At 41.2% G+C, this 26,928-nt stretch overlaps 3 protein-coding genes across 4 annotated transcripts in view; 1 reads left to right on the forward strand and 2 right to left on the reverse strand.

The window, feature by feature from the left end:
* Positions 1-889, reverse strand: part of LOC138038719 (ATP-binding cassette sub-family F member 2-like) — a 27,549-nt gene extending 26,660 nt beyond the window's left edge. The window contains exon 1 of the mRNA XM_068884758.1: positions 495-889. Within this exon, the coding sequence (XP_068740859.1) occupies positions 495-798 (304 nt within the window). The 5' untranslated portion in view covers positions 799-889. The remainder of the gene's footprint in view (positions 1-494) is intronic.
* Positions 890-3,437: 2,548 nt separating this feature from the next.
* Positions 3,438-4,338, reverse strand: LOC138014309 (loricrin-like). Its single transcript, XM_068861363.1, has 2 exons — positions 3,915-4,338; positions 3,438-3,454 (listed from the first exon to the last, which is right to left on the reverse strand). Exons 1-2 carry the CDS (start codon positions 4,336-4,338, stop codon positions 3,438-3,440), a joined length of 441 nt encoding a protein of 146 aa, XP_068717464.1.
* Positions 4,339-12,592: 8,254 nt separating this feature from the next.
* Positions 12,593-26,928, forward strand: part of LOC138038734 (cilia- and flagella-associated protein 221-like) — a 32,462-nt gene continuing 18,126 nt past the window's right edge. Inside the window, exons 1-15 of one of the 2 annotated variants that reach the window (XM_068884777.1) lie at positions 12,593-12,711; positions 12,815-12,915; positions 15,535-15,621; positions 16,678-16,773; positions 18,227-18,327; positions 19,609-19,712; positions 20,041-20,123; positions 20,705-20,781; positions 22,105-22,249; positions 22,945-23,059; positions 23,586-23,632; positions 24,420-24,484; positions 24,967-25,054; positions 25,849-25,938; positions 26,163-26,258. In XM_068884777.1, the coding sequence (XP_068740878.1) occupies positions 12,612-12,711; positions 12,815-12,915; positions 15,535-15,621; positions 16,678-16,773; positions 18,227-18,327; positions 19,609-19,712; positions 20,041-20,123; positions 20,705-20,781; positions 22,105-22,249; positions 22,945-23,059; positions 23,586-23,632; positions 24,420-24,484; positions 24,967-25,054; positions 25,849-25,938; positions 26,163-26,258 (1,395 nt within the window). In that variant the 5' untranslated portion in view covers positions 12,593-12,611. Of the gene's footprint in view, positions 12,712-12,814; positions 12,916-15,534; positions 15,622-16,675; positions 16,774-18,226; positions 18,328-19,608; positions 19,713-20,040; positions 20,124-20,704; positions 20,782-22,104; positions 22,250-22,944; positions 23,060-23,585; positions 23,633-24,419; positions 24,485-24,966; positions 25,055-25,848; positions 25,939-26,162; positions 26,259-26,928 lie in introns of those variants that run through there. The other variant, XM_068884782.1, reaches the window with a different exon arrangement.

Here is a 26,928-nt window from a genome sequence, read left to right on the forward strand (position 1 = left end):
TAGGTCCGGGGAGCGTCTTCTTTAATAGTTCCGTTTTCATCGGATCCGTGTGGACGGAAGCCGTATCCGAAAAGAAAAAGTTGCGTTGTCACGTGTGGACGGTACGGGGCCTAAGATCGATCGCGTTGCCTCGAAAAACAAGTCTGTACGCGACTTAACGAAAATAACGATTAAACTGTCATTTCAACGACAACCAGGGAACTAAAAGAAGCAACACGATCAACAAAGAAGAATTTCTCATTTTAACTGCAACACTTCCGTTTCATCGAACATAAATTATATTTTGCTGGATGGATGAATAATATATCGATCAACAATATTGTCAGAAGGGATTGCTGTCGTATTCTGCTCTATGGATAAGTCAATAACAAAACAAAGTTTAAAAAAAGATATTTGAAGTATTTCACATGAGAAAATCTCGAGTGAGAACTGATAAGCTTGCTAGGTCTACGTTTATTTACGAACAACATTAATTAGCGTTTGACGAGACTTACCACATCCATTTAAGCCCAATAAACCATATCTTCGACCACAATTCAGCTCCAACTTTGTATCTGTTAAGAGTTCAACGCCATGAAATGTTATGGAAAAGTTCTCTATCTTTATATCTCGAGACTGTTCATGCGACGCCAAAACGCCGGTACAAGAACGATTCGACAAATCCGATTTCACCGAGGCGCCATTTTCCACCGCTTTCGAATCTTTTACGCCATTTTCTGCGCTCGGTTTGGCCTTTCCTTTTGCCTGGGCACTTGCTTTTTTCTTCGCTTGGCGTTTCTTTGCCGCTTCGGAAGGCATTTTTCCTCTTTTCCTGGCGAGAATCGACAAAAACGTTCAGATTCGACGTAACAGCACAACAAATAAAAAATTCTTTCCGATTACGCGACATTGGACCACGTGCGTGGTTATATGCTTCTACCAGGCCTCCGGGGAAATTTTTGCTTTTGGAAGTCTGGGGCCAGTTTCATGTAATCTCGAACCCGGGCTCTCTCTCTTCTCCTCCCTTGTCGTCGAGGTTGGTTTTCTCAATGACGTCATCAAATCAAATCAAAATCCCGAGGTGTTTTGAATTTTTATCTATAGGAGGTTGAAGAAGACCTAAAAATTCATCTTTTTCAAGTATTAAACCGCTGCAAAAACCGTGTACGATCAAAACTTGCTCTACGTTGGATCAAAATAGATCGTGACCACACCAAAAAAAACTTTAAAATAGAAAATATCCTGCAAAGGTTGGTCATTGTCTTGACCAACCTTTGCAGGATATTTTCTTCTTTTTCAAGTGTCCAGTTCCATGACGTCTTTCGTTTCGAAAATACATTTCCGAAGTGTCACCTTGCGTGACCATGTTGCAAAGCTATTTGGTTGAAAGGAAAAAAAGGTCTATCCCCATGAATCTCAGCAGATGGAGCGTTTCAAGTACATATGGAGATGTGCCCATACACATTTCATCTCGTGAGCGAAATGTAACGTTTTCATCTAAACGTTAACTCCAGAAATGTTCTTGTTATTGTTGATTTCTGGCCGCCATATTCATATTGGTGCGCTCCATACAAAACTCTGTAAAGTTGCGTGGAATTATTCGACAAATAACTCAGAAACTATGCACCACACAGGTCTTAGAATTGGAAGGGGAATTCTTAAATTGTCTCCTACAACATTCCAAGTTTTTGGCTTTTTTCGTTGAATGGTTTCAATTTTATTATTTTGTTGCGTGACGGTGAAAACGATCTATTGCAAGAAAAACCTAGAACAACCAGTTATGGTCTAAGTTCTTTTTTCTTACGTATGAGCTAAGTTGCGGAATGCGCTACCTGATTTTATCCGTACCACTGAGTTTACTGGTTTCAAAAGAGAATCCAGGGCATTTTGTACAGCGGCTTTTCTTTTTAATCACTACATCTTTAAATCTTATGTATTTGGTAGGTATCTGTATGTGCTATGTATTTTAGCTATGAATGTAATCTCTCGAAGATATTAGCTCTTGTAGTTATTCCGAGATTCGAGATGAAATAAAGTTTATGCATGCATGTATGTGCGCACACTTTGTAATCGGCGACTTCAGTGCTTACCATACGACAGACAAAATGACTTTTCCCTTGTATATTTAAGCCATCGAATTCATACCCTAAATTGACAAGGGCGGTCTGGAGCTATGAGTAGGCGTGGGATTTGTCTCATATGGTTTAGGGGCCAACATATCTCTCCTTCAATGCCTTACTGGGAGGCGAGGTCGGTAGCAGAAAGCAGCGCAGGGCCAACTGCGTCCAAAAGCGATTGCACGGGCCGAAATCCCGGGATGACTTGTTTGGTACAACGCTCCAGCGCCATGTCTGGAGGTACTGCGTTTTTCTCTCTTGTTCAAACATTCCGTCAGAGCATGCGTAAATGATCCGACTCTCCGATCCTCTCCGATTAATCCGATGACACCGCGGCAAAATGAGTGTGCATGCTCTGCTTCGAACACATTTGATCACTGTCACCACCATAACCACCACAACTACTGTGACCACTACGACCACCACAACTACTGTGACCACCACGACCACTATGACCACCACAGCTATTGTGACCAATACGATCACTGTCACCACCAAAACCACCACAACTACTGTGACCACTATGACCACTGTGACCACCATGACCACCACAACTACTGTGACCAGTACGATCACTGTCACCACCACAACTACCATGACTACCACAACTACTGTGACCACTACGACCACTGTGACCACCACAACTACTGTGACAACCATGACCACCACAACTACTGTAACCAACACGACCACCACAACTACTGTGACCACCACGACCACCACAACTACTGTGACCACTACAACCACTGTGACCAGACCACCACAACTACTGTGACCACTATGACCACTGTGACCACCACAACTACTGTGACCACCACGACCACAGTAGTTGTGGTGGTCAGAGTAGTTGTGGTGGTCGTGGTGATCACAGTAGTTGTGGTGGTTATGGTGGTGACAGTGATCCTATGGGTCAGAATAGCTGTGGTGGTCATGGTGGTCACAGTAGTTGTGGTGCTCCTGGTGGTCACAGTGGTCACAGTGGTCACAGTGGTTGTTCACAGTAGTTGTGGTGGTCATGGTGGTCATGGTGGTCACTGTGACCACTATGACCACTGTGACCACCACGACCACTGTGACAACCATGACCACCACAGCTAATAATAATAATAATAATTACAAAATTTATATAGCGCTAAATTTAAATAAATATCCTAAAGCGCTTTACAATAGTATAGATAAAAATGTCCTATAGATAATAAGCCGAAATCAATTAATATAAAAAAGTAAAATAAATAAGTGGAAGTGAAATAATAATAATAATAATAAAAATATTAATAAAAATCTTGCAACAATCTAATAAAAAATATATAAAATTCTCAATTGATCATTATGTCCATAAAATTAATCAAGTCCATACGCTAATTTAAAGAGAAATGTTTTCAGACCATTTTTAAAAGTCACTAAACTTTGACATTGTCTGAGGGCCAGCGGTAGCTCATTCCAAAGCTTGGGGGCTACTGTGACCACCACAACTACTGTGACCACTACAACCACTGTGACCACCACGACCACCACAACTACTATGACTACCACAACTACTGTGACCACTAAGACCACTGTGACCACCACAACTACTGTGACAACCATGACCACCACAACTACTGTAACCACCACGACGACCACAACTACTGTGACCACTACAACCACTGTGACCACCACGACCACCACAACTACTGTGACCACTACGACCACTGTGACCACCACAACCACTGTGACCACCAAAACTACTGTGACCACTATGACCTCTGTGACCACCACGACCACTGTGACAACCATGACCACCACAACTACTCTGAGCACCACGACCACCACAACTACTGTGACCACCACGACCACCACAACTACTGTGACCACCACGATCACCATGACCACCACAGCTATTCTGATCCATAGGATCACTGTCACTACCATAACAACCACAACTACTGTTACCACCACGACCACAGTGACCACCATGACCACCACAACTACTGTGACCACTACAACCACTGTGACCACCACGACCACCACAACTACTGTGACCACTACGACCACTGTGACCACCATGACCACCACGACCACTGTGACCACCACAACCACTGTGACCACCAAAACTACTGTGACTACTATGACCACTGTGACCACCACGACCACTGTGACAACCCTGAGCACCACGACGACCACAACTACTGTGACCACCATGACCACCACAACTACTGTGACCACCACGACCACCATGACCACCACAGCTATTCTGACCCATAGGATCACTGTGACCACCATAACCTCCACAACTACTGTGACCACCACGACCACTGTGACAACCGTGACCACCACAACTACTGTGACCACTGTGGCCACCACGACCACCACAACTACTGTGACCACTACGACCACTGTGACCACCATGACCACCACGACCACTGTGACCACCAAAACTACTGTGACTACTATGACCACTGTGACCACCACGACCACTGTGACAACCCTGAGCACCACGACGACCACAACTACTGTGACCACCATGACCACCACAACTACTGTGACCACCACGACCACCATGACCACCACAGCTATTCTGACCCATAGGATCACTGTGACCACCATAACCTCCACAACTACTGTGACCACCACGACCACAGTGACCACCATGACCACCACAACTACTGTGACCACCACGACCACCACAACTACTGTGACCACTACGACCACTGTGACCACCACAACGATTGTGACCACCACAACTACTGTGACCACTATGACCACTGTGACCACCACGACCACTGTGACCACCATGACCACCACAACTACTGTGACCAAAACCTCTTATTAAGGGAGTCAGTTAAGTTTAGTTTTTTTTTATAAAGGGATCTTTACAAATAGGGCACAGATTTCCATGTTTTTTTTTTTCAAGTATCTTAAGTGACATCTGTGCATGAAAATGACAAAGTGATAATAATATTATTGTTTTACTTTGATCAGTTTCCTGTTGTTTCTTAAACATGTCATGTATTCTTATTCCAGTGCTTAAGTCTAAAACTCTTCCTGGTCTGTGTGTGCTGATCTGGTCAAACCATGCATGGCAAGCAACATTCCAGATTGTTTTAAGAGATTGTGATGAGGAGTTCAGCGTTGAATGTTTTATTGGTTTTGTGATGAAAAAAGCCAGGGTTGTTATTCATCTCTCATTTTTTCCTGCATGAGATCCTGCATGATGACAACAGTATTCCTGCAAATTAAACATCACAGATGTGAGCATGTCAGTGATTAATACAAGATGGCTTCCAAACAGCTCTTCAAAATTGTCTAGAAAAGGGACGATAATTATTTACTTGCCACGCCTTCTAAGTCAATGTTTGACCAAGCAAATATAACTTGGTTTTTTTATTCAAGTAAACTGTCTTGCTTTCTGTTGTGATGTTGAAATCGTCATAGTTTGTACTTTGTACCTGATCACGTGACTGGGAGTAAAGGCACTTGAGTTCATGAACGAATGGCGTCGTGTTGCTTTTAGTTTACGCTCGCCGATAATTCACTCAACATGGTGTCAGAAGCGGTTGTTTGAGTCTTTTGACGGGAAGATAGCTGGATAGCCGAGGCTCTCAGAAGAAAATACGGGAGAGTTCTTCGAGGTCACTCGAGCGACGCTACATATTTTCAAAAGAGAACGTAAGAAATTATTCGCTGCGACAGCCGAAGAAACCCGGGAAGTAAGTGTACTACTGTTCCGGAGAAATCATGGCTAACAAAATTACTGCACCCGAAATGTTCGATTTCAAAAAGCCAGACGAGTGGGAGAAATGGATTCGTCGGTTTGGTAGATATCGGATGGCGTGTGATCTACACAAGAAAAGCGAAGAAGTTCAAGTAGACACATTGCTCTACGCCATGGGCGACGCTGCCGACGATGTTATGACTACATTTATGACTACATTTATGAGCGAGCGAAATTCAACCAGCGAACCCAAGCTGACGAAACTGCTGATGAATTCATCACGTCGCTTCATTGTTTGGCCGAGCATTGCAACTTTGGCGCCTTGAAAGAAGAAATGATTCGAGATCGTATTGTTGTTGGAGTTAAGGATGCTACTCTAAGTGAAAAGATGCAGTTGGAATCGACTTTGACTCTTGAAAAAGCTGTTAAAATGGCCAGGGAAAGTGAGGCAGTCAAGAAACAACAAGACGTCATTAGAAGTGGTCAGCAGTCGATGTCCACCGAAATCGATGCGATTGGAGCCAAATTCAGAGCAAAGTCAGAGAAGTTTCCACCAAAGAAAAGTGGAGGTGTCGCTGGTGCGAGAGATAAGTCAAAATCCAGTAGCTGTTTACGATGTGGATCATCTGCAGATCACTCTAGAGGAAATTGCCCTGCCATTAATTCTGTTTGTTTTAAATGTTCCAAGAAAGGACATTATGCCCGAGTTTGCCTGTCCCAGCAGGCTGGAGAAGTTGTAACCGAGGATCAGTTTTCTGAAGAGCCAGACACCAGTGTGTTTCTCGGGGAGATCAGTGAAGACAGCGTGCGTGCAAATCCCTGGAGAGCTGAAATTCTGGTAAATGGTGACCCAGTTAGTTTCAAGCTTGACAGTGGGGCTGATGTTTCTGTCATTTCAGAAAAGACTTATGGTCTTTTGTCAGTTCAGGGGAAGCTTCTTCCACCCGATAAGAAATTGTATGGCTCTTGCAAAGTACCACTGTTCTGCAAAGGTAAATTTACAGCATCCCTTACGCATAACCTGCAATGCTGTGCTGACGAAATTTATGTGGTTCCTGGTCTTGAGCAATCCTTGTTGGGAAGAAGTGCGTGTAGCCGGTTCGGGACAATTGCTAGAATCTCTGCTGTTGACGCCAATGACAGCAACTATGAGAAGATGTTCCCTAGCTTGTTCCAGGGGTTAGGATGCATGGATGGTGTTTACGAGATCAAGCTGGATGATTCAGTTACCCCATTTAATTTGACTACACCAAGGCGTATTCCTATTCCTTTACTACCTAAAGTGAAGGAGGAACTCGGGCGAATGGAGCAAATGGGAGTGATAGAACAGATCGATCAACCTACCCAGTGGTGTTCTCCGATTGTTGTTGTACCCAAAAGGAATGGCAGTGTCAGAATTTGTGGTGACTTTGTCCAGTTAAATAAGGCTGTTCAGAGAGAGGTCCACCAAATGCCAACGACTGAACAAACTCTAGCCAAACTGTCTGGGGCTAAGATTATGTCTAAGCTAGATGCAAACAGTGGAATTTGGCAGAGGAAGTTAAGTGAGAGTTCAAAGTTGGTTACCACTTTCATCACTCCATGGGGCAGGTACTGTTTCACAAGATTACCCTTCGGTATTTCTTCGGCGCCCGAGCACTTCCAAAAAGCGATGCAGAGGATCCTCGAAGGTTTAGATGGGGTGGAGTGTCAAGTTGATGACATCTTGGTGTTTGGAGAGACTCAAGAGCAGCATGATAAGAGATTGATTGCAGTACTGGAGAGGTTAGCAGATGCTAATGTTACCCTTGACCTGGAGAAGTGCAAGTTCTCAACAGATAAAGTGGAATTTCTGGGGCACGTGATAGGCAAAGATGGAGTGCAAAATCGACCCCACGAAGGTGGAAGCTGTCACACAGATGGGGGAACCAACTGAAATTGCACAATTAAGGCGGTTCCTTGGCATGGTCAATCAAGTACGAAAGTACATCCCAAACCTGGCTGACATTACAAAGCCACTGAGAGATCTTCTGAGTAAGAACAATGCATGGCTGTGGACTGAGGCTCAGCAGAAAGCATTTGATGACGTAAAGAAGGCACTAGTCTCTGCGCCAACACTAGCCCTCTATGATCCAGCCAAAGAGACAAGGGTATCATCGGATGCTTCCTCATTTTGGCCTGGCGCAGTTCTCACGCAAGCCCAAGAGGACGGCGGTTGGAAACCTGTTGCATACATATCAAGGTCATTGACGCCAACAGAACAGAGGTACGCCCAAGTCGAGAAGGAAGCCCTAGCAGTGACCTGGGCATGCGAAAGGTTATCGGACTACCTCATCGGTAAGCCATTTCGTATTGAAACTGATCACAAGCCATTGGTTCCTCTCCTGAGGTCAAAGAACTTAAATGAAATGCCACCAAGAATTCAGCGTCTTCGAATGAGGCTGCTCAGATTCCAGTATTCCATCTCCCATGTTCCAGGCAGGAGTTTGACGACAGCAGAGACCCTCTCAAGAGCTCCGGTAAACCAGGAGCGGCAGTGGGGCTTACAAGAAGAAGAAATAGCCCTGTGTGCGCACAGTGTTCTAAGTGAATTCCAGCCAGTGATAGACGACTGGAAGAGATAAGGGAGCGCCAGGAGGAGGATGAAGTGTGCCAACAGCTCGCAGTCTACTACCAAATTGGCTGGCCAGAAAAAGATAGAGTTCCGGAGGCACTGAAAGGCTATTGGAGTGAGAGAGGAGAAATTACCTTAGTTCGTGGATTACTTCTTAAGGCTTCCAGAGTCATCATACAATCCTGCATGAGGATAGAGATTCTTGATCGTTTGCATGAAGGTCATCAGGGTATCACAAAATGGCGCAGCCGTGCCAAGATGTCTGTGTGGTGGCCAGGCCTTAGTAGGCAGATTGAGGATATGGTTCAGGGATGCCGCAAATGTGCAGAACATCGAACTTTCCGAGCGGAACCACTTATTAACTCAGTGGCTCCAGGCAGACCATGGCACGGATCATCGGAACGGATTTGCTTCAGCTAAATTGCTTGTCGCGGATTACTTCAGCCGATACATTGAGCTGGCCTTGCTTTCATCATCCCAGACTTCACAAGATGTTATTCAGGCACTGAAATCTATGTTTGCGAGACATGGAATCTCAGACTCTGTCAGATCTGACAATGGTCCTCAGTATAGTTCAGCTGAATTCGTCAAATTTGCAAAGGAATGGGGATTTGCAAGTGTAACAAGTAGTCCAAAGCACCCCCAATCAAATGGGATGGCTCAACACCATTACAGAATGGTTACAGTCCAGCTGAGCTGCTGTTTGGTCGAAAGATAAGATCCAGAGTTCCACTTGCTTCGTTGGAGCTGAAACCAAGTTGGCCTGATTTGTGTATAGTCCGAGGTAAAGAGGAGGTTCGAAAGCAAAAGCAAAAGGCTTACTTTGATTCTCATCATGGTGCAAGAGGTCTTAAGAAGATTCCTGTGGGTACTGAGGTTTGGGTTCAAGACATGAAAGTTCCAGCGACTGTGACTCGAGAGGCAGAGACACCTCGTTCATACATTGTTAGCAGCCCCAGAGGAACTATAAGAAGGAACCAGAAGGACCTTACTCCGCTGCACCCTAGCAGTTCTGATTTGAGCAAGCAAGGTCCTAGCAGTCGTGCTTCGAGCGAGCAAGTTCCGGAGGCGATCAAGTTGGATGTTCCAGCAGCTGCCTGTGCAGCTGATACAACCACAACAAGATCTGGGCGTGTAGTCAGGGCTCCCAGAAGATTGGACTTGTGACTGTGCCTGATAAATTCATGAACTGAACGATACGATCTTTAAGTTTACAACGTTTATGTTATAAGTTAAACCAAACTTTATTACCTTCATGTTTAGTAGTTTTGGTTACTCCCTGTAGTTTTTAGGGGGAGATGTTGTGATGTTGAAATCGTCGTAGTTTGTACTTTGTATCTGATCACGTGACTGGGAGTAAAGGCACTTGAGTTCATGAATGAATGGCGTCGTGTTGCTTTTAGTTTACGCTCGCCGATAATTCACTCAACACTTTCATTAATACAGCTGTATGTTATTCTAGTCTTTCCCTTGCTGAGCATGGGTTTGGATATTAACTTCTGAGAATGCTCCTACTTGTAATAGTCTTAATAATGAATATACGGTACTTACAACAATAAAATTAGAGAGATATTTGAGTTAGTGTATATTGTGTTTTGTGGTAACACATACCATAGTAGTTGTTGTGGTTGTTGTTGTTGAAAATGAATCAGATAGAGTCATTGTGGGTCCAGGTAGAGCCATTGTGGGTCTATCATTGGGTAGTGAAACTGGATCAGTTGTGCATAATAAAATGTTAGAGTATGAAGCAGAATGCCTCTAGTCTTGCTGGATGTATGATTACATTCCTCTCTCAGTATCTTTACACACAGTGCAAAATTTAGGCTGGATTTTTGCTGGTGCAATTCATGCAAAAGTGAAATGAGTATTTTCCAAACACATGCAGGTGAGTGTTTTCTATGTTTCATTATCATGATTCTCATGTCTCCCCACCCTCATCCCAGCAAGGCTCTACAAGGTGATCGACGAAGCTGGAGAAAAAAATCACAGTTACCAGCCAGCTGCAGGAAAAATGCTGAAAAAATATTTTCAACGATGGACCACTACCAAACTCCAAGTAAAAGGGAAACATCAAGTAGCATTGGAGTCAAATTTATACTTAGTTTCAAAACTTTTTTGCGATCCTCTCTTAAAATTAAGACTTATTTTCTTTATTTTATTGCCTCGCTGTTGTAAAAGTAACTAGTGTTGTAAAATATGAGAATGGAGGGCAGGGAAGTGACTTATCCATGTTGCCGAATGAGTGGGATGCGGGCATGAAAAGAACTTAAGCTTATTTCTCACTTTCCAATGAAACAAACAGACGATTTCCTCGTTCAACAGAAGCAACATAAGCCATCTTCGCAAAAGGAATTATCATTCTGCCCTTGCAGATGTTTACCCCGCGTTTTCCTTCTCAGTGCACAGTTTTCCCCCCAGAAGTTTACCAACGCAGAGACCATCGCGACTAATAACATTACGAACTTCGTCCTTTTGCTCTAGCGCTCGAATGCAAGGTAATATTCTCTTGGTTTGAACTATAGTTTTTTGGTTTGAAAAGACACACGAAAGATTAGTCTTTCAGGAAGCTCTCTTCAAAATTTAAACCTTATCAAAGTAGTGTTGTCGTGGCTCAAGCCTGCGCACTCACTTTGCCGCGGTGTCCTCTCCGATACCAAGCCTACGAAAAAAATGGCAAGGATCTCATGGATATAAACAACAACCAATACTCTAAAAAAAACCTCGGTAAAAAAAATAACCATTCTAAATCAGTTTCTAGAACTAAATATTGCTATTGCCACAAGATAAACGAAAGTTTAGACCTAATCACTGAAATGGGCACTTAGACTTAATCTGTAAAATGAGAGTTTAACCTAGGGGACTCGTGGTGGGTATATCCATGAGATCTTTCCCAAAAAAATTAACATGCTAGTTTTTACCAGGAATTGACATTTGAGTTGATTGTACACGCATAAACGTAACGTAAGTACCTTGCGTGTCTGGTCTTCTCGTGGCAGAGGTGAGGCATGGTTTGATGCATGTAGGCTGGGAGAAGTCTACTCTCCAATTCTCAGGTCGGTACGGTGCATCCTTTCTGAGTTATTTGTGGAATCATTTCACGCAAATTTACAGAGTTTTGTATGGAGCGCACTAATATGGCGCCCAGAAATCAACAATAACAAGAACGTTTTTGGAGTACTTTGAGAAGAAAACGCTTACATTTCGCTCACGAGATTAAATGTTTATGAACACATCTCCTTATGTACTTGAAACACTCAAACTGCTGGCACAGTCGGTTAGTGCGCGGCCACGGTGCAAGAGGTCGTCAGTTCGATTCCCGGATCTCGCATCCTTGTTTCGACTTCTTTCCTTTCCGTGTAGCTAAGTAGCTTTAAATACCCGTACAACGGAGCATTGATGGAAAGGGGGGAGTAAAATGAGCGCACCGTCGACCTCAGGTTTGTCAGTTGAATTACTGTTACGAGTTATCGACGTTAAATATGGTTGCTTTACTTTATAGATGTATTTTTTTCAACCAAATAGCTTCGTATCATGGTGTCACGCAAGGTGACAATTCGAAAATTCAAAACGCTGCAGTTATTTCGAAATGAAAGACGTCATGGAACTGGATTCTTGAAAGAAGATTAATTTGTAGGTCTTCTTCAACCTCCTATAGATAAAAATTGAACACACCTCTGGATTTGGATTTTGATTTGATAACGTTATTGAGAAAACCATCCGTCCAGCCAACCTCGACGACGAGGAAGGAGAAGTGAGAGAGCCTGGGTTCAAGAGCAAAGCATGTCAAAGTCAGGATAACTTTCGGGCCCGAAAAACGATTTACGAAACTGTCTTCAGCTTGTTTTCATAAGCTGGTCTTGTAAAATTTCAAGACAGCAAAAAGCAAAATAATAGAGAAGCTCGTTGACTTAAAATTCACTGCGTTCTTAAAATATGGAGGGAATGGGCCATTTCCGAGTTGCTGTTTGTGTCGGTTTCGAAGGGAGTCTTGGTGGTCAACTATTGTAAGGGAAATCAGTTTGATTTGCATAAGAATGCGTAACTTAACTTATTGCCATTTGATTGCCATTTGAATGGTTGTGTACCAGGACTCGCTTTGAAACTGAGGCATGCAGGAACTCGGAAATGGCACCCGAAAAAGGCCCGAAAAGTTTCGGTTCTTTCGAGAAACGGGTTCAGTTCATTCTTGTTACCATGACTACTATAGTGGAGAAGAGGTTTTTCCAAAATGGCGGTGGCACGAACGAGTGCGATGGTTTCGGAAAGTTTTGATAGTTTTATAGCACCTGTTATCACCAAACCTGTACCCAACCACCTTTTAGAAACAAGTTAGTATGTCTTAAAGTATGAATTCAAGATTTTCGTTTTCCTAAAACAAGTGATTTTGGTGATTTATTGAGGTATAATTATCTCTTTGACCTTCTTATACAGAAATCTATGCCAAAGTTGGACAAAACGCGATTTTACAAGCAAGGCCATCCGTAGTTCACTTTGCTGGATTCCAAGTTGGCAACAAAATTACTCGAATTTTGGTATGTTTGATATTTTATTTTTCTAAGTTTTTGTGAAAATGAGTAATGATAATAAATAAATACAGTAGCGTGAACTTATATTAAGCTTCTATTTGTTTTATTTATGTTGATATGTTAAACAACATCAAGTTCTTAACTTGTGTTGGCGCAGTGGAGAAAGCAGTCACCATCCATCAATGTGGTTTCGGATTCCTTTGCGGACTGGACTGAATATTTTGGCTGACTACTCTGCTGATTGATAGGTTTTTCTGTTTGTATTTAAGCGCTCCAGTACTAGTTTTCCTTTAGATCTCTCATAAAAATAAAAATTTAACTGGCAGTACTTTATTCGTAATTAGCAGTAGCTATTCGCACAGGACGCGTACACCGACCTATTATATTTGCTATTCATACTGGAGTCTTCTGAGAATGACTATTACAGGTTCTAACCCTAACCTTGAACGACATACCCACGCAGCTATTGAGAGCGAACTGTTTTAAAATGGGTACTTTAAGACTTACCGGTACATACTGTTTATCAGCACTATTTGAAACGGGTGCTTAGACTTAAATGGGAGAAACACAAGGCAGGTCAGATGGCTGGTGACCTTGAACAAAGGAGGTATTTTGTGAAATTAAACAGGCATCAATGCTGTTGTTTGAAAGCTGAACTGTTATTAATTTACAAAAGAAATACGAGGTGAGACTTTCTGAGTGTTGTTGAACCTGTAATACCATAAAAACTTGCGTAGAAGCCACATCTTTTTGCCGAAATATTGGGCTCAAAATCGTGGGTGCGGCTTGTATATGAGATCATTGCTTTCAGAGGGAGTAAACTGGCTGGTATGGGGTCACAAATAACAGTAGAAACCTTCAGTAAATCAAGATGAAACATATTCTTTGGCCAATTACTTCAACACTGATCTCTCCATTGGGTGCGACAAAATACTGGTCACGCCATTTGGGAAAACTCCTGAGGCAAATGGCGTGTTTGTCTATGGGGTTGTTAAACTCTTGTTTTAGTGACAGGTCTTTTTCTGATTTCATAATGTCTTTATAAACATGACATACACGCACAGCTGATCATGGTGAACAACGTGACTTGATTCAGACTTCCTTCTGTAAATGACTGCGTGGTTACTAAGCAAACATTTTGTATCGTTCCTTACACTTTTCTTTTGCCCATGGGGCTTTGACTGTGAGGTCTGTTCCCAGGGTGGGGATTTTGATCGTACAACATATCCCCAGGTTGGGGAAGTTGACATGGTCACCATCTTGGATAATGAAGAGGGCTTGGAAATCAACCTTGTTCCCAGGGCTTTTCCCTCCTCAAGTAGTGGGGGAAAGGCTCTGGGGAGGAGGTTGCTTGGAAATAGCTCAGACATCTTTGAAAATACCCAGAAGGTGTTCAAATGAACTTCCCACGTTCATGAGAGATGACTGAACGAAAGATGAGTGGTACATACATTGCACTCTTAATGTGTGCAGCAAGGTCTAAAGAGTTTAAATTTGGACACCTTTAATCGCCCCAGGGTGGGGGCTTTTGATACTTTTGGTCAATTATGTTGTCACGGAGATGGGGAATTTGACTCATTTTTCCAGGAATCAAAATTTGTTATTTTATTATACAAAAGTGATTGTCACAAGTTGCATTTAGGAAATGTTAATTAACTATATCATTGTTTTGTGGCACAACATTTCTCATGTCCTGTGGGCAATACATAAACACCCCATAGAATATACTATTAGACTGTTTGAAAAAAATGCTGACACCCGGTATCCTTAAAGTTATATTAAGGTCTCTGTTCCTTATGTTTGTGTGCTAATTACTAGTTATGATCAAACATTGACTCCAGTTGGCGTTAATGAGGGAGCACTGCCTTGTGTTAGGTTAGCCTGTGCCACTTCCGGTGATTGTGTGACAAAGGAACCTCACTTATCTCCCCAGCACTACAAGCTGAATGCAAAACAGCACATGCTAGATCGAACAAGAGTATCGGTGAGCAGGCGATATTCAAAAGGCAACGCAGCCAACAAGCTGGGGGGGAAGTCGCTGCTCAGACTTAACCGCACCACACAGGAGTGTCCCGAGTTTATTGACCGACAACGAGGCCCAATCTCGACTCCAAAGGGAGGGAGGGAGTGAAAAATCCAAATCGTAACAACACTAATATATTGAGAGCTAACTGCGCTGAACAACAGAACATAAGTGATCTCTAAATAGTTTTCACATGCTTTTATAGCTAGACAAATGTCTGCTGGCATATATAGCCAGTCAGAAGAGCTGTACTATGAGAGAACTTAGTGTTACACATGCCAACTCTTAGCCGTGAATAGAGCTTTGAAAAAAGCGCCAATGCTGTGGATCGTACCAGCCTGCTAGCTACAACAAAGCTGCGAAGTTCGAAGCAAGAATACAATAAATCCTTAGTGTTTGCTGACCTTGGCAACTAGACAGCACAAACGCTACATTGAAAACAGAGCCGCCAGGAAAGGGTTACAGATAGTATTGTCACGATCCATTAACTACATTTTACTTGCGTGACAGTAAAATTTCCCTTTAATCGTGATGTCCGGATTGATAATCATTGGTGTTATTTAGTCTCACCTTGTTTTTTTTTAATGTATCTTATTTTTTAGAGACTGGCCAATGTTTCTGATGAAAGCCAAAGAATGCATATTATTCCACCATCTACCAAGTACTTTTATATCAAGTATACAAAAAAGGTATAAAAATATCTTTGAAATATAGAATAAGACCTTGACAGAAATACAATACAATATTAAACAGAAATACAAAAATATGAAAGAGCTTATTATTGTAATATGTATAATTATGTAAGTTACACACAGATCACAGAGGCTGGGTCAGACATACTTGCAAGGACTTAGCTCATTAGAGTGTAATGTGAAGTGCCATTAAAGTTTCTACCCCATATGAACCATGTGAGCGTTAGCCCTACTGATGGAAATGGGCCCACAAGGTCAGACAGGAGCAGGCCGTGGGAACTGAAGATGTCAAAGTCACGGCAATGAACATGTACAAGTAGCTCAGTCGGTAGAGCAACGGTAATCTAACTCGAAGGTCGTAGGTTCAATTCCCACCCTGGTCAGAATTTTTCTCTGTCCTTGTGTGGACCCATTTCCATCTGTAGGGCTTAAACGCTCACATGGTTCATATGCTGTAGAAACTTAGCACTTCACATTACACTCTAATCAGTTAAGTCTGTTCAAATATAAGTGCTACGTGGCCTTCGTTTGCAAAAACGTAATCCTTCCTTGTACATGTACATGTTCATTGCCGTGACTTTAACATCTTCAGTTCCCACGGTCTGCTCCTGTCTGACCTTGTAGCTCAGTCGGTAGAGCAGCGGTGATCTAACCCGAAGGTCATGGGTTCAATTCCCACCCTGGTCAGAGTTTTTCTCTGTCCTTGTGTGGGCCCATTTCCATCAGTAGGGCTAAATTAACGCTCCCATGGTTCATATGGGGTAGAAACTTAGCGCTTCACATTACACTCTCATCAGTAAGTCTGTTCAAATATAAGTGCTACACAGCCTACGTTTGCAAAAACGTAATCGTTCCTTATACTTGCAAGGAGCTTATCCCAGTTTCTGTGGCATGGAATGTAGCAAAGTATTCATTTGCTACAACATTCCTCAAGATGGAATGCCTGGGTCCATCACAAGATTCTTCCATTTACTTAATATCTTACGTACAGTTTGTTTATTTAAACATTTTTAGATTTTTATAATTAATTTATATTGTAATGTGAATTTACAGGAAAAGTTAGTTCCTGGAATGTTTATTGAGGTCATGATTGAGTTTACACCCGATGAATGGCGATATTATTATGACTGCATTCGAATTCACACCAAGGTAAGAGGTACATGACTTGTATGAACTTCTGGTAATGTAAATTAATGTGTTAAATGTTCGTCTGGATATTGAAATACACCAGCCATCAAAACTGGAAAACGTGTTGTTTCAACAGTCATTTAAGTGCCCATAATTTTTTTTAAAAAGAGTTGTTCCATTTGAATCTAAACATCGCCTAATATGAACTTCAGATCTGTGAAAATCTTCTTTGATTTGAGAAAAATGTGAAATTATTATTATTCAATTGAGACACTTTCAAATTGAATTTGCTGCCATTTTTGTCTGCCATAAATAATTTTTCAGTAATCTTCTGTTGCTTGTGATTGATATATTTTCAGGCGCACCTTGGTTTTGTTTTGCTTTTCTTTTCCTTAATTCCTTCATGGCAAATACTTTCCATTGGAAAATCTCACAGATCTTGGGTTGAGACTAGCCTAAGGGTACTAACCCCACAAATATTCCTAATAGGGAAAGTATGTGAAGAGTCATAAAAAAAATTCACATTTTAAAACCAGATGGAGCGACTTTGCTCTGATGAAGCCAGGGCTAATATAATTCTCGAAATTTCAACCCTTCGGACTTTAATCTGTGTTAGCTGTTGCACTCAGTTTTGTGCCGATGCACTGCCAGGTAATCTGTAATATTTTGACACCAGGTGGATCCGGTAATCTGTAATATTTTGACACCAGGTGGATCCACCAATATTATGTCTACTAGTTCCATTAAACGTCAACCAAAATGTTGAATAGATATGTTATGACCTTCAGCTGATTATTATTTTCATGTCTCCTTCTTCACAATACGTCTAGTAGTTAACTGCAAAATTGATTTGCTGGTCAAGTTTTGAACAATTAAAATGAGAGTTGGTGAACTGAATCTTGGGAGGATCCTTGGAGGGGTAAATAACTGTTTGCCCTTGGGCAATAGGATTTGGGTTTAGTTTATAGGGCTGTGATTTGAATGGGAAGAAAGGCCCAAATGAATGTTTTGTTAGCGTGACCAGTAAGATTTGGACATTGGTTTGTGGGATTTAAAACAAAATAAAGATCATGGACCGAAGCTTGTAAATGGATTGGTACAACTCTCTCCAACTCCCCCCCCCCCCCCCTCCCCCATCATCTTTGCACAATAGAAGATTTATAACCCAGATGATTAATCTTACTCTTTGTTAGCAGTATAGGTTGCTCAGGTATTTTTATTGCTGGTGACTGAGCCTTTTCCCTGATCGAAAAACGCAAAAAAAAGCTATTGTGTTGTTGACTTGTTTTGACACGACGCCATTTTTGAAAACCTCTTACTAAAATGATGACAGTATATAAATAAAACTTTTTTCCTGCCAAAATGACACTGGTTTGTGCATGCTCACTGTTGTTCTGTGAGAAATTGTTGTACTCGTAGTTGTTCTTGTCCTTGGCTAGAATAATTATATAATAAGCTCTCTCTTGTTCATCAGGCAGAGGAAAACTTGATTATTCCTATTCATGGGTATCCTGTGATGGACACCGATGGGTTTCCAAGAGAAGTTCATTTTCCTTCTGTTCCACTTGGAGAAAAGTAAGTCAGGCATGACCAGAACTGCACAAGATCACTTGACGGCATACTGGCCCCAGTTGCTTCAAGTACCCTACATGTATGGATAGTGCTAGCTGCTATCCAATAGCAGAGAATTTTGTTATCGGATATTAAAGTAACTCAATTAATTTTGGTAGCACTTAGTACTCTGAATAGTGCTATCCACCTTTTGAACAAATGCCCGATGTGGTTCTGTTCATTCATATTCTTAACCCTTTTCTGTCCTGAGAGTGAGACTTCTGCTAGGTCCACTCAAAAATTATAGTTTATAGAGGATATTACATGGCCATGCGGACGTACGAAATTTTTCTTCAAGTGTTGAAAAACGCAGCACAGCGAACGAGTGAAATATTTTTCAAGACTTGAAGAGAAATTTTGTATGTCCGAGAAGCCAATTGTAATATTCTATTTATTATATAAACACCAATGAAATACTGAATCATTTCACGAAAGGTATCAAAAGGCCTGTTTTTATATGTAACCATAACAACAGTGATCTTTTCAAATGTTTTCGTGTTTATATTAATAATTAATAAATCCCGGGCCATTACCTAGTAAGGTACGGTATGTGTAGTTCTGAGAGTGAAAGATTTTAGTCTGAGGAACACAAGATGATTTTACTTGTAATTTCAATGGGGGCCACTTCAGGCTGCGCGATGCAACGTTATCAAAGAGTCATATGGTTAAAATTAGACTATGTGACCGCATGATGCAGTCGTAGTTTAATTATACCCACATTTCACCCTTGCTCACCACAGAGTCTGCCCAGAAGCTCAGTGGTTAATAGAGAATCTGTACTAGATAACGGAGGGTCATGGGTTCAAATCCCATCTGCGGCTCGGATTTTTCTGAGTTCCCAGTTGATAATGCTGCTAAACCCTTTTGAATCACTCCTGTGGGGTTTCCCATTGACGAGTAAAATCGTCTGGCGTTAGACAGAGTAAAATCTATAAGTGTCGCTCTTGGGAGTGAAAGGGTTAATGGGGACATAGTTTTTGAGTGAATCTAGCTGTTGTTAACCCTTTAACTCCTGTGGGGTTCCCCATTGACTAGTATAATCGTCTGGCATTAGACAGAGTAAAATCTGTAAGTGTCACTCTTTGAGTGAAAGGGTTAAATATCTTTCATGTACCTCCATGTGTGTCACATTATTATTATTATTTTGCTGTTTGTGCATCTTATATCTTCCTTGAAAGGCCTTAAAAACAATGAAAGTCAGTGTAAACATTTTAACTTATTGTCTTTGGTTTTCTATTCTTAAAGGGTAACCCATGTGATACCCCTGAAGTGTAGTATTCCTGTGGATTTTGAGTTCACCTTGAGTTTAGTCCAGTTGCATCCTTCTTTCACAGTGACTCCAATGTCAGGTAAATTTTTAACCTTATTTTAAGTATTATTACTTAATATATTAGTTGACCTTTTGTTTAACTTAATAATGTTGCTGTTATGGCCGGTTAACTTACCAGAGCTTCTACCAAATAAGAAAGTACTGAGTAAGGAAGTACTGGTAAGGAATTTCCTTGCAACATCATATATTTCTGGGTACAGTAGCATCGCATGTTAGGACTGCTAAAGGTGAATGTTGCTTCAATAAAAGGTAATTATGTGTGCAAGGTTTAATGAAGTGCGCCTTATCATACCTACGTGTTTATGAACCAATGCAAGGAAAAAATCCTCCATTCTTTGGTGTTTTAGGAATTGTAGAAGGTAATGATGAAGTGGAAATTAAAGTGACTTTTGCACCAATGGACTTCTCAACTGCTCATATGAAACTTCAGGTAAATTTGCTAAAAAAAGTTAGAGGTATTTACTCTATGTACTTTAGTCCAGCCTGTATTAAACTTTGATACAGTATATCTGGTTTTCACGAAGTAGGAAGAGAGAATGGGACCAGATCCTGTTAGATGAAACAGTTACTGATTCCAAGGACTCATGATTATTTTTTGTTATTATCCCCAAATTGTGCTTGCCACGGGTGCTGACAGGACTGTTCTCCATTTGTTCCCCTTTTGAATGTTTTGGTGTAATGACCGTACACTAGACGCCATTGGAAGTAGATCATGTACTAGTAGATGATTGTGTAGTTCTGTCAAGGACTGTTGTTTGTGACTACGTGATGTTTTGACAACCTGACTGACTCAGACATTTGCGTGACCTGAGGGAAGCGTGATACACAAACAGTCCTTTTAATCTTTGAGTACTACACTCAGCAGACCATAAAATTCCTTCAAGGTATCTCATGCCTTCTGTCAAACCAATAATTATTTCAACATACACTGTAGGTTTTAAATAGATCATTCTTATGAGTGTTTGTTTTTCATGCAGTAGAAGGCTGATGTGCTTGTTGTTACCTTTTAAGCTTATGGTGTCACAGTTCAATATGTCACCCCTTGTGTGTTCTTTCACTGGAACATCCGAACCAGGACTTGCAAAGAGGTCTGTGCAAATCATTAATGTGACTTAATATTTCAGTGTTACTGCCTGTTGGCCAAAAGTTGGCCAACAGGTTTTTTCAGGGTCAGAAAGTGTATGCTTTCAAAAGATGAACTTACTTTGCATAATGTGAAATCACTCAGTCTGTTAAAATGAGTTGAAGCAGTTTGCCGTAAAAGATTGCAATGGTACATCCCGGCAATGTCCAACATGCAACCAGAGGGAAGGCTGTTACCCTTGAAGTTTGACAACCGCTTCTACGAATGAAGCCTCTGTCATTTAACTTCTAACAAACAGCTCCTTTAGGAGCCACCAAGTTTGCAAAAGTCAGTGACCAAAAATAATACAAAATATTAAAAATACATTGTATCACGACACCATGAAATGGTATAAAGAGCCCTGAGCATGGAGATATTTACTCACCCGGGAGTGAGTAATTATTGAGCCTGGATATATTTAGAGGGGGACTGGGGTCTAGGTAACCATTCCAATATGCCAGACAAATTGCAATCGCAGCAATCGCACCAGTATTCTGGCCACTTTCGAAGGTGCTGGCACTAAATTTGGCAGGAACTTCAGCGAATACCATGAAGTGTATAATTAATTATATATCCAGTGCAGTTTGGGTGAACAGTAAAGGTAAAATGATGATTATGTTACCAACAACTTACCAACAGATAACCGACAGATCACCGACTGTTGGTCGACTGTTGGCCAACCGTCGGCCGACCATTGACTGAATGTGGGGCAACAGGTTTTTTTTAGGGAGCTGTTCTTCTTTTTTTTCCTAAACTTCTTTGGTCCAACATTAATGTAGAACAAATATCTGAAAAAGTTCCAAGCTTTTTCCACTCTTACCTTTTTGCACCCTGTACATAGCAAAAAAAACCATGACCCAAAACCATGAAATGATGATGATGAACTTTATTTATGAGATCTATGCCATATCAGTATGTGGGTTGAAATTGTAGGTTCTCTGCTCTGCTCTGAGAGGTCTTTCCAGGGGTATTCTGGTTTTCCCCTGCCATAAAATAAAAAAAAAATTGATTTAATTTGATTTGAGGCCCATATGTAAGACAGTATCCGACAGTTTCAATCTGTGCAAAGACTTTTGCATGTTTTGTTTTGGTAAGCGTGAATATACACACTTTGGCGCATCTAAGTAAAGGTACATGTATGAAAATGTTGGCCACGGTTTAAGGTAGTGACTTATCCAATGAATAATTAAGTTATCTGGCCTTTGAACAACTGATGCTAGGATTCTAGATAGAGTTATACAACGACCAGGACTTGTCCAAGAATCATTTATTCGTACCAACTTTTCAGGTTGAAATCAAAGGAATGGACAAAGGAGCTACCTAAAGTTCCACCCAGTGGTGTTCTTGATCCATTGTTGATTGATCCTTTAGGAAGAGCAAGGCTAAAAAGACTCAAAACTAGACCATGGACTCCAGGCGACAAAAAACCTCAGGTGCATAAAAGATGGATCTTGTGTTGTAACCCTGGGAGCTTTGAACTTTAATTGTTTCTGAGGAAGTTTTCTTTTAACAATAAGTTTCTTGGTTTAGCTTACTGTATTTAATTTAGTAACCACGGGATGGGTTTGTACTGTTACATCCCTGTTAAAGAAATATTCCATCAAGTTACCCCCATGCACATCCAACCAGGTTGTTCAGTTTGGTTGAGCATTCGACTACTGTGCAGGACGTCATTATGAGGTTCAAACTCTGGCAAGACTAACACTCAGGGTCATTAAATAATTGAGGAAATCTGCAATGTTTGAAATGAGTTCTGTGAATGGCTAGACTCTCTAGTCTTCTTAGGCTCGATCAAGCAGCTATTTTGTGCGCCCGCATTCCTCCGCTCATACATGTACCACGGCTGGATTGCTGGTCCGGCAAATTGTACTTTCCACCGTTCAGAAAGTCGCCTGCCTGCCAAGTACATAATACAATTGGCTGAATACAAAATACAATTGCGACAGGTGCTACGTCATGGACAAACAACGCGGACCTGTGATCCAGCCGTTCATTGGGAGGAGGATGTTAACAGCTGGAAATCATGCCTTAGATGTATCTTTTCAGATAAGGATGATATTCTATATATGCCATGTCTCACAGCCTTTCAACAGTTACTTTAATTTTGTGTGCATTTTTGTATCCTTAGGAAGTGGTAAAAGATGGACTAAGATTCCCAACAGTTGGTCTTGATAATCCATCTGCTGTCACAAGTATTCTTTTGCAACAACCTGGAAAACTTAAGGCAAAGCAGATCAGAGAAGGTAAGAAGATGGGAGAATTCCTTGCCAAGAAAGAGCCAGTGTTCATTAAATTTTTTTACCTTATTTGAAAAAATTAATTAATGAATTAATTGACTAAAGTGCGCCTAAACTCAAATATTATTGTTTTGTTCCTAATATAAATCTCCCCGTCCAAAGCAAACACATGGCACCATTCTTACTCAGAATTTTGCTTTTTCTGTGCCGTTCAAGCCATGTAAACTTGGCAGAACTAGCAGCAATTTGGACTCACAACCGTGATGTGAGTCAGGCATGGGTTTATTCTCGATTTACATCACAAACTGCTTTGCATTCCTATTTTCAAAGAAGTGTTGCATCGCAAAGCAGTTTGTGACGTAAAATCGATTATAGACTCATGTCTCTCACTGTCATGGGTCCAAATCACTGCTAGTTTTAATAACTTTGCACGTCTTCTTGCCCAGCAGATAACAAGCGAAATTTTGAGAATAAGAAACATGTTTGCTTTTGGTGGGGAGATCACTGTTGTCGACTAAAAATATTTTTTTAGCTGTTCAGATGCAAAAAGATGTCACAGGCAGCACAAAACAAATGAAAGTAAGTTTCAAACATTTGAAATTTCTTGTTGAAATAGGTTTTTTATTGTTATCAAATTGATGAAGGATGACTATCTTGGAATCATCACAAACCATGTATGACTGTCACTAATTAAGGAGTAACGAAATGAAAGTCTGAAAGATTCAGCCTTGAATGGGATTGGAACACATGGTCTCTGTGATATTGGTGCGGTGATGTACTGTACCAATATTGAACTGTCAAGCCAACTGGAAGCTGGTTATTTTTATGAGTTCATGTATCATGACGTGTCTCTTTGGAGACCCTGACAACGAGGTTGTGTACACAGTGGCTATATTATTTGAAACCACCAACTGATTGGCTTAGTTGTATAGCATCGGACTTGCCTTTGCGGGAGGTTGCAGGATCAAAAAACACTCAAGGTCTTTAAATAAAAGAGGAGAAAGTGTCGCCTTTCTAATGACATATGCTAATGGTTAGACTCTATAGTCTTTTCGGATGAGGACGACAAACGGTAGGCCCCGACTCACAACCTTCAATATTCATAATCCTGAGGGACGTAAAATAACCCACAAACCCCGGTGTTGTGGTCTCTTCTATGTGGTATAGCTAGAGGGTCGCAAGTGTTAACTTCGGATATAAGGATGTATTGCGGTTGTGACCGTTACGTATTGTAAGTACTGACGAAAGAAAGGTATTTTCCTTAGTAAAGCTACTTTTTCTCTGGCTGCTCACTAAGTCACTTCTCAGTCCTCAGTGGGTGTACTTGCTTCTTTCCTCTTTTTTACTTTGTTCTTTTTTTACACAGGAAACAAAGTTTGAATATGAAGTCCATCAGAACGTTCAAGAGGAACGACAAAACCAGCTTAGATGGTAAATACATGCAACGTACAAACTAATGCTGTTTTAGTATCACCCAACTAGTGGACTAATGCAAATCCTGCATTTTGATTGGCTACGCTACTAGAGGACTATTAGTAATAGTCCTCCAGTAGCGAAAAGCGTGGCGCGTTCTTTCGTTTTATTCCCAAATAAATATTTCTTCAGCTTGCATTTGCTAACTTGGTTATTGCCTTTTCTGTCCGACTAGTTGGGTGATACTAAAACAATTAGACCCTTCGCCCTCAAGGGCCACGGGTCAATAGCCCATTCGGCTTCGCCTCATGGGCTATTGTCTAATTGTTAAATAGTGTGTAAGTTGTGGGGGAGGCTTTGACGCTATAACTACGAACTGTTACTAGTTTTAAAGATATGCTCATATGCTCGAGGTGTCAGTTTTTTAGTACGGTCCTATTTCAGCAGTATTTGTACAATGAGATGGGCTTTCTACTTTACTTTTTTTTATTAATAATTAGGTGTGTTAGATTAGGCGAGGATCCCATTTCTGAGCTTTCAAAGAAACAGATATTTGAAACAAGGACGCTTGCTGAACAGGAATACAAGGTGATTATCTTAAAAACCAAGCTAATTCAAAGATGCCGTGTTTGATGAAGAACAAATTTCATCAAAAATAAAACAGTCATTTATTCTCGTTTGTCTTATTCCTAATCGTCTTCAGTTTGCATTCCAAATCTGTCGCGATCTACATCACAAGTGACCATATCGTGAAACAAAGGAGAATTCCAGTTTATAGTTTTGCATCACTGCAATTAATAACTAAACCCGGGTTTTCAACGACATTTTGTGTTCGATTAAACAATGTTTGCCGGTCAACTTTGGGTTTTTTCACCGTTTATACCGGGCTTGAAATTACGTTCATCGTGACAGTTCAACTTACAATTTCTTGTCTCTTACTATTATAACGGGGCGTTTTTCACTTGTTTGAAGCAAACTGTGGTGGCTTGGTGTTTGCTTCCCTAATCTTAGTAATTGGCTGAAAAGTTTTTCGTTTCCCCACAGTCAAACCAATCGGAAATCAAGCCAGACCACTGGCTCACGTTGGGTTTTCCCTTGCTTCTAGCCTGCAAGCCGGCTCTTCCGTTGAAAATGGCGCGCGGTCGAAATATAAGGGCTGAAGAGGATGTTTTGAGCGCGCGCCATTTTCAACGGAAGAGTTTGCTTGCAGGCTAGCTACCGTGCTTCCTGCCGGCTGCATAGAGATGCATTGTTCCGAGCTCTGATTGGTTCATTGTATAATTTGTCTGTCTTTGTTGCGATTGGTCAGTGAAATTACCTGGGTACTAGTTTTGTGCCACTACTGAAAAACATGCAATATTTGTTTGTCTCTCTCTTGTTAGCTTAAGCGTGGTGACCCACAAATTGAGCAGGAGTTTGACCGTTCCTCTGTTGGATGTGACCTGCGAAGAATCCACAGACAAGCTGGGGAAGTATGTGCAAGTTAAATGGTGTTAAATTTAACTTACGTAGAAGTGCGCAGTAACATGGAACTTGAACTTTTCTTTTTCCTTCGCTGTTTTCATTGACATTCGGGAGCTTTTCATCAGCAAAACGTTGTTTATGCGGACGTACATTGCATGGAAAGTCAAAAGAATGTCTGCAAAGTAGTCTGGTCATCCACATGTGTTTAAAATGGCGTTTTGTTCGTTTTCAGGTCCCAGGCCACCAACCCAGATTCGATATTCTTGTGAATGATGAGTGGAGCAAGAGACACATGGTCATACAGAAGTTTGTTCAGGCTGGAAGAAAGGTGAGCCATATTAATTAAACCTTGGCCCAGAAAGATGATAATGATGATGATTATCATATTATTTTTATTGTTTTGTTTTGTTTTCTTTATAAGAAAAAAATTTTTCGCGGTGTTAGGCGGAAACGGATGTCCATTTTACAACCTCGTTCCCAGGACCTCTCCTTTGGCACTCAGAGGTCAAGAGAGAGGGCCTGGGAACGAGGTTGTCGATTTTCCCTTTCCATCATCATCATTGTTGTCGTTACTAATAGCAACTAATAGCAACCTTTAGATTGGAACACGAGTATCATGATCGTCATCATTTTTTTGTATTTGCTTTTGATATACCGCGCGTTGTTGCCTTATGTTCGAGTGGAAACAAAAATACAATTCACGGGATACGTGATACGGGATACTTGTGTCGTGACCGTGAAGTGGTCCTTTGCTGCGCGTGCTAAGGTTGGAAGTGTGAAAGTTATCATCCTCGTTGGAACTGGTTTTGTACTTTTAACATTCGAGTTATTGCGCATCCTAGAGGCGCTGACTGCTTCTGTTCTTGCGCAGAAGAAATACGCTCTTTAATTGTTGTCTCAGAATTCGTAAGCTTGCCCCAAACAAGGGACTTGTAGTAGCAGACGGCAATATCAAAGGGACGTTTATTCTAAAACATGACTTCGCGCCGGTCTTACTT

Source organism: Montipora capricornis, chromosome 1 (genome assembly GCF_036669925.1).
Source record: "Montipora capricornis isolate CH-2021 chromosome 1, ASM3666992v2, whole genome shotgun sequence".
NCBI classification, from domain to species: domain Eukaryota; kingdom Metazoa; phylum Cnidaria; class Anthozoa; order Scleractinia; family Acroporidae; genus Montipora; species Montipora capricornis.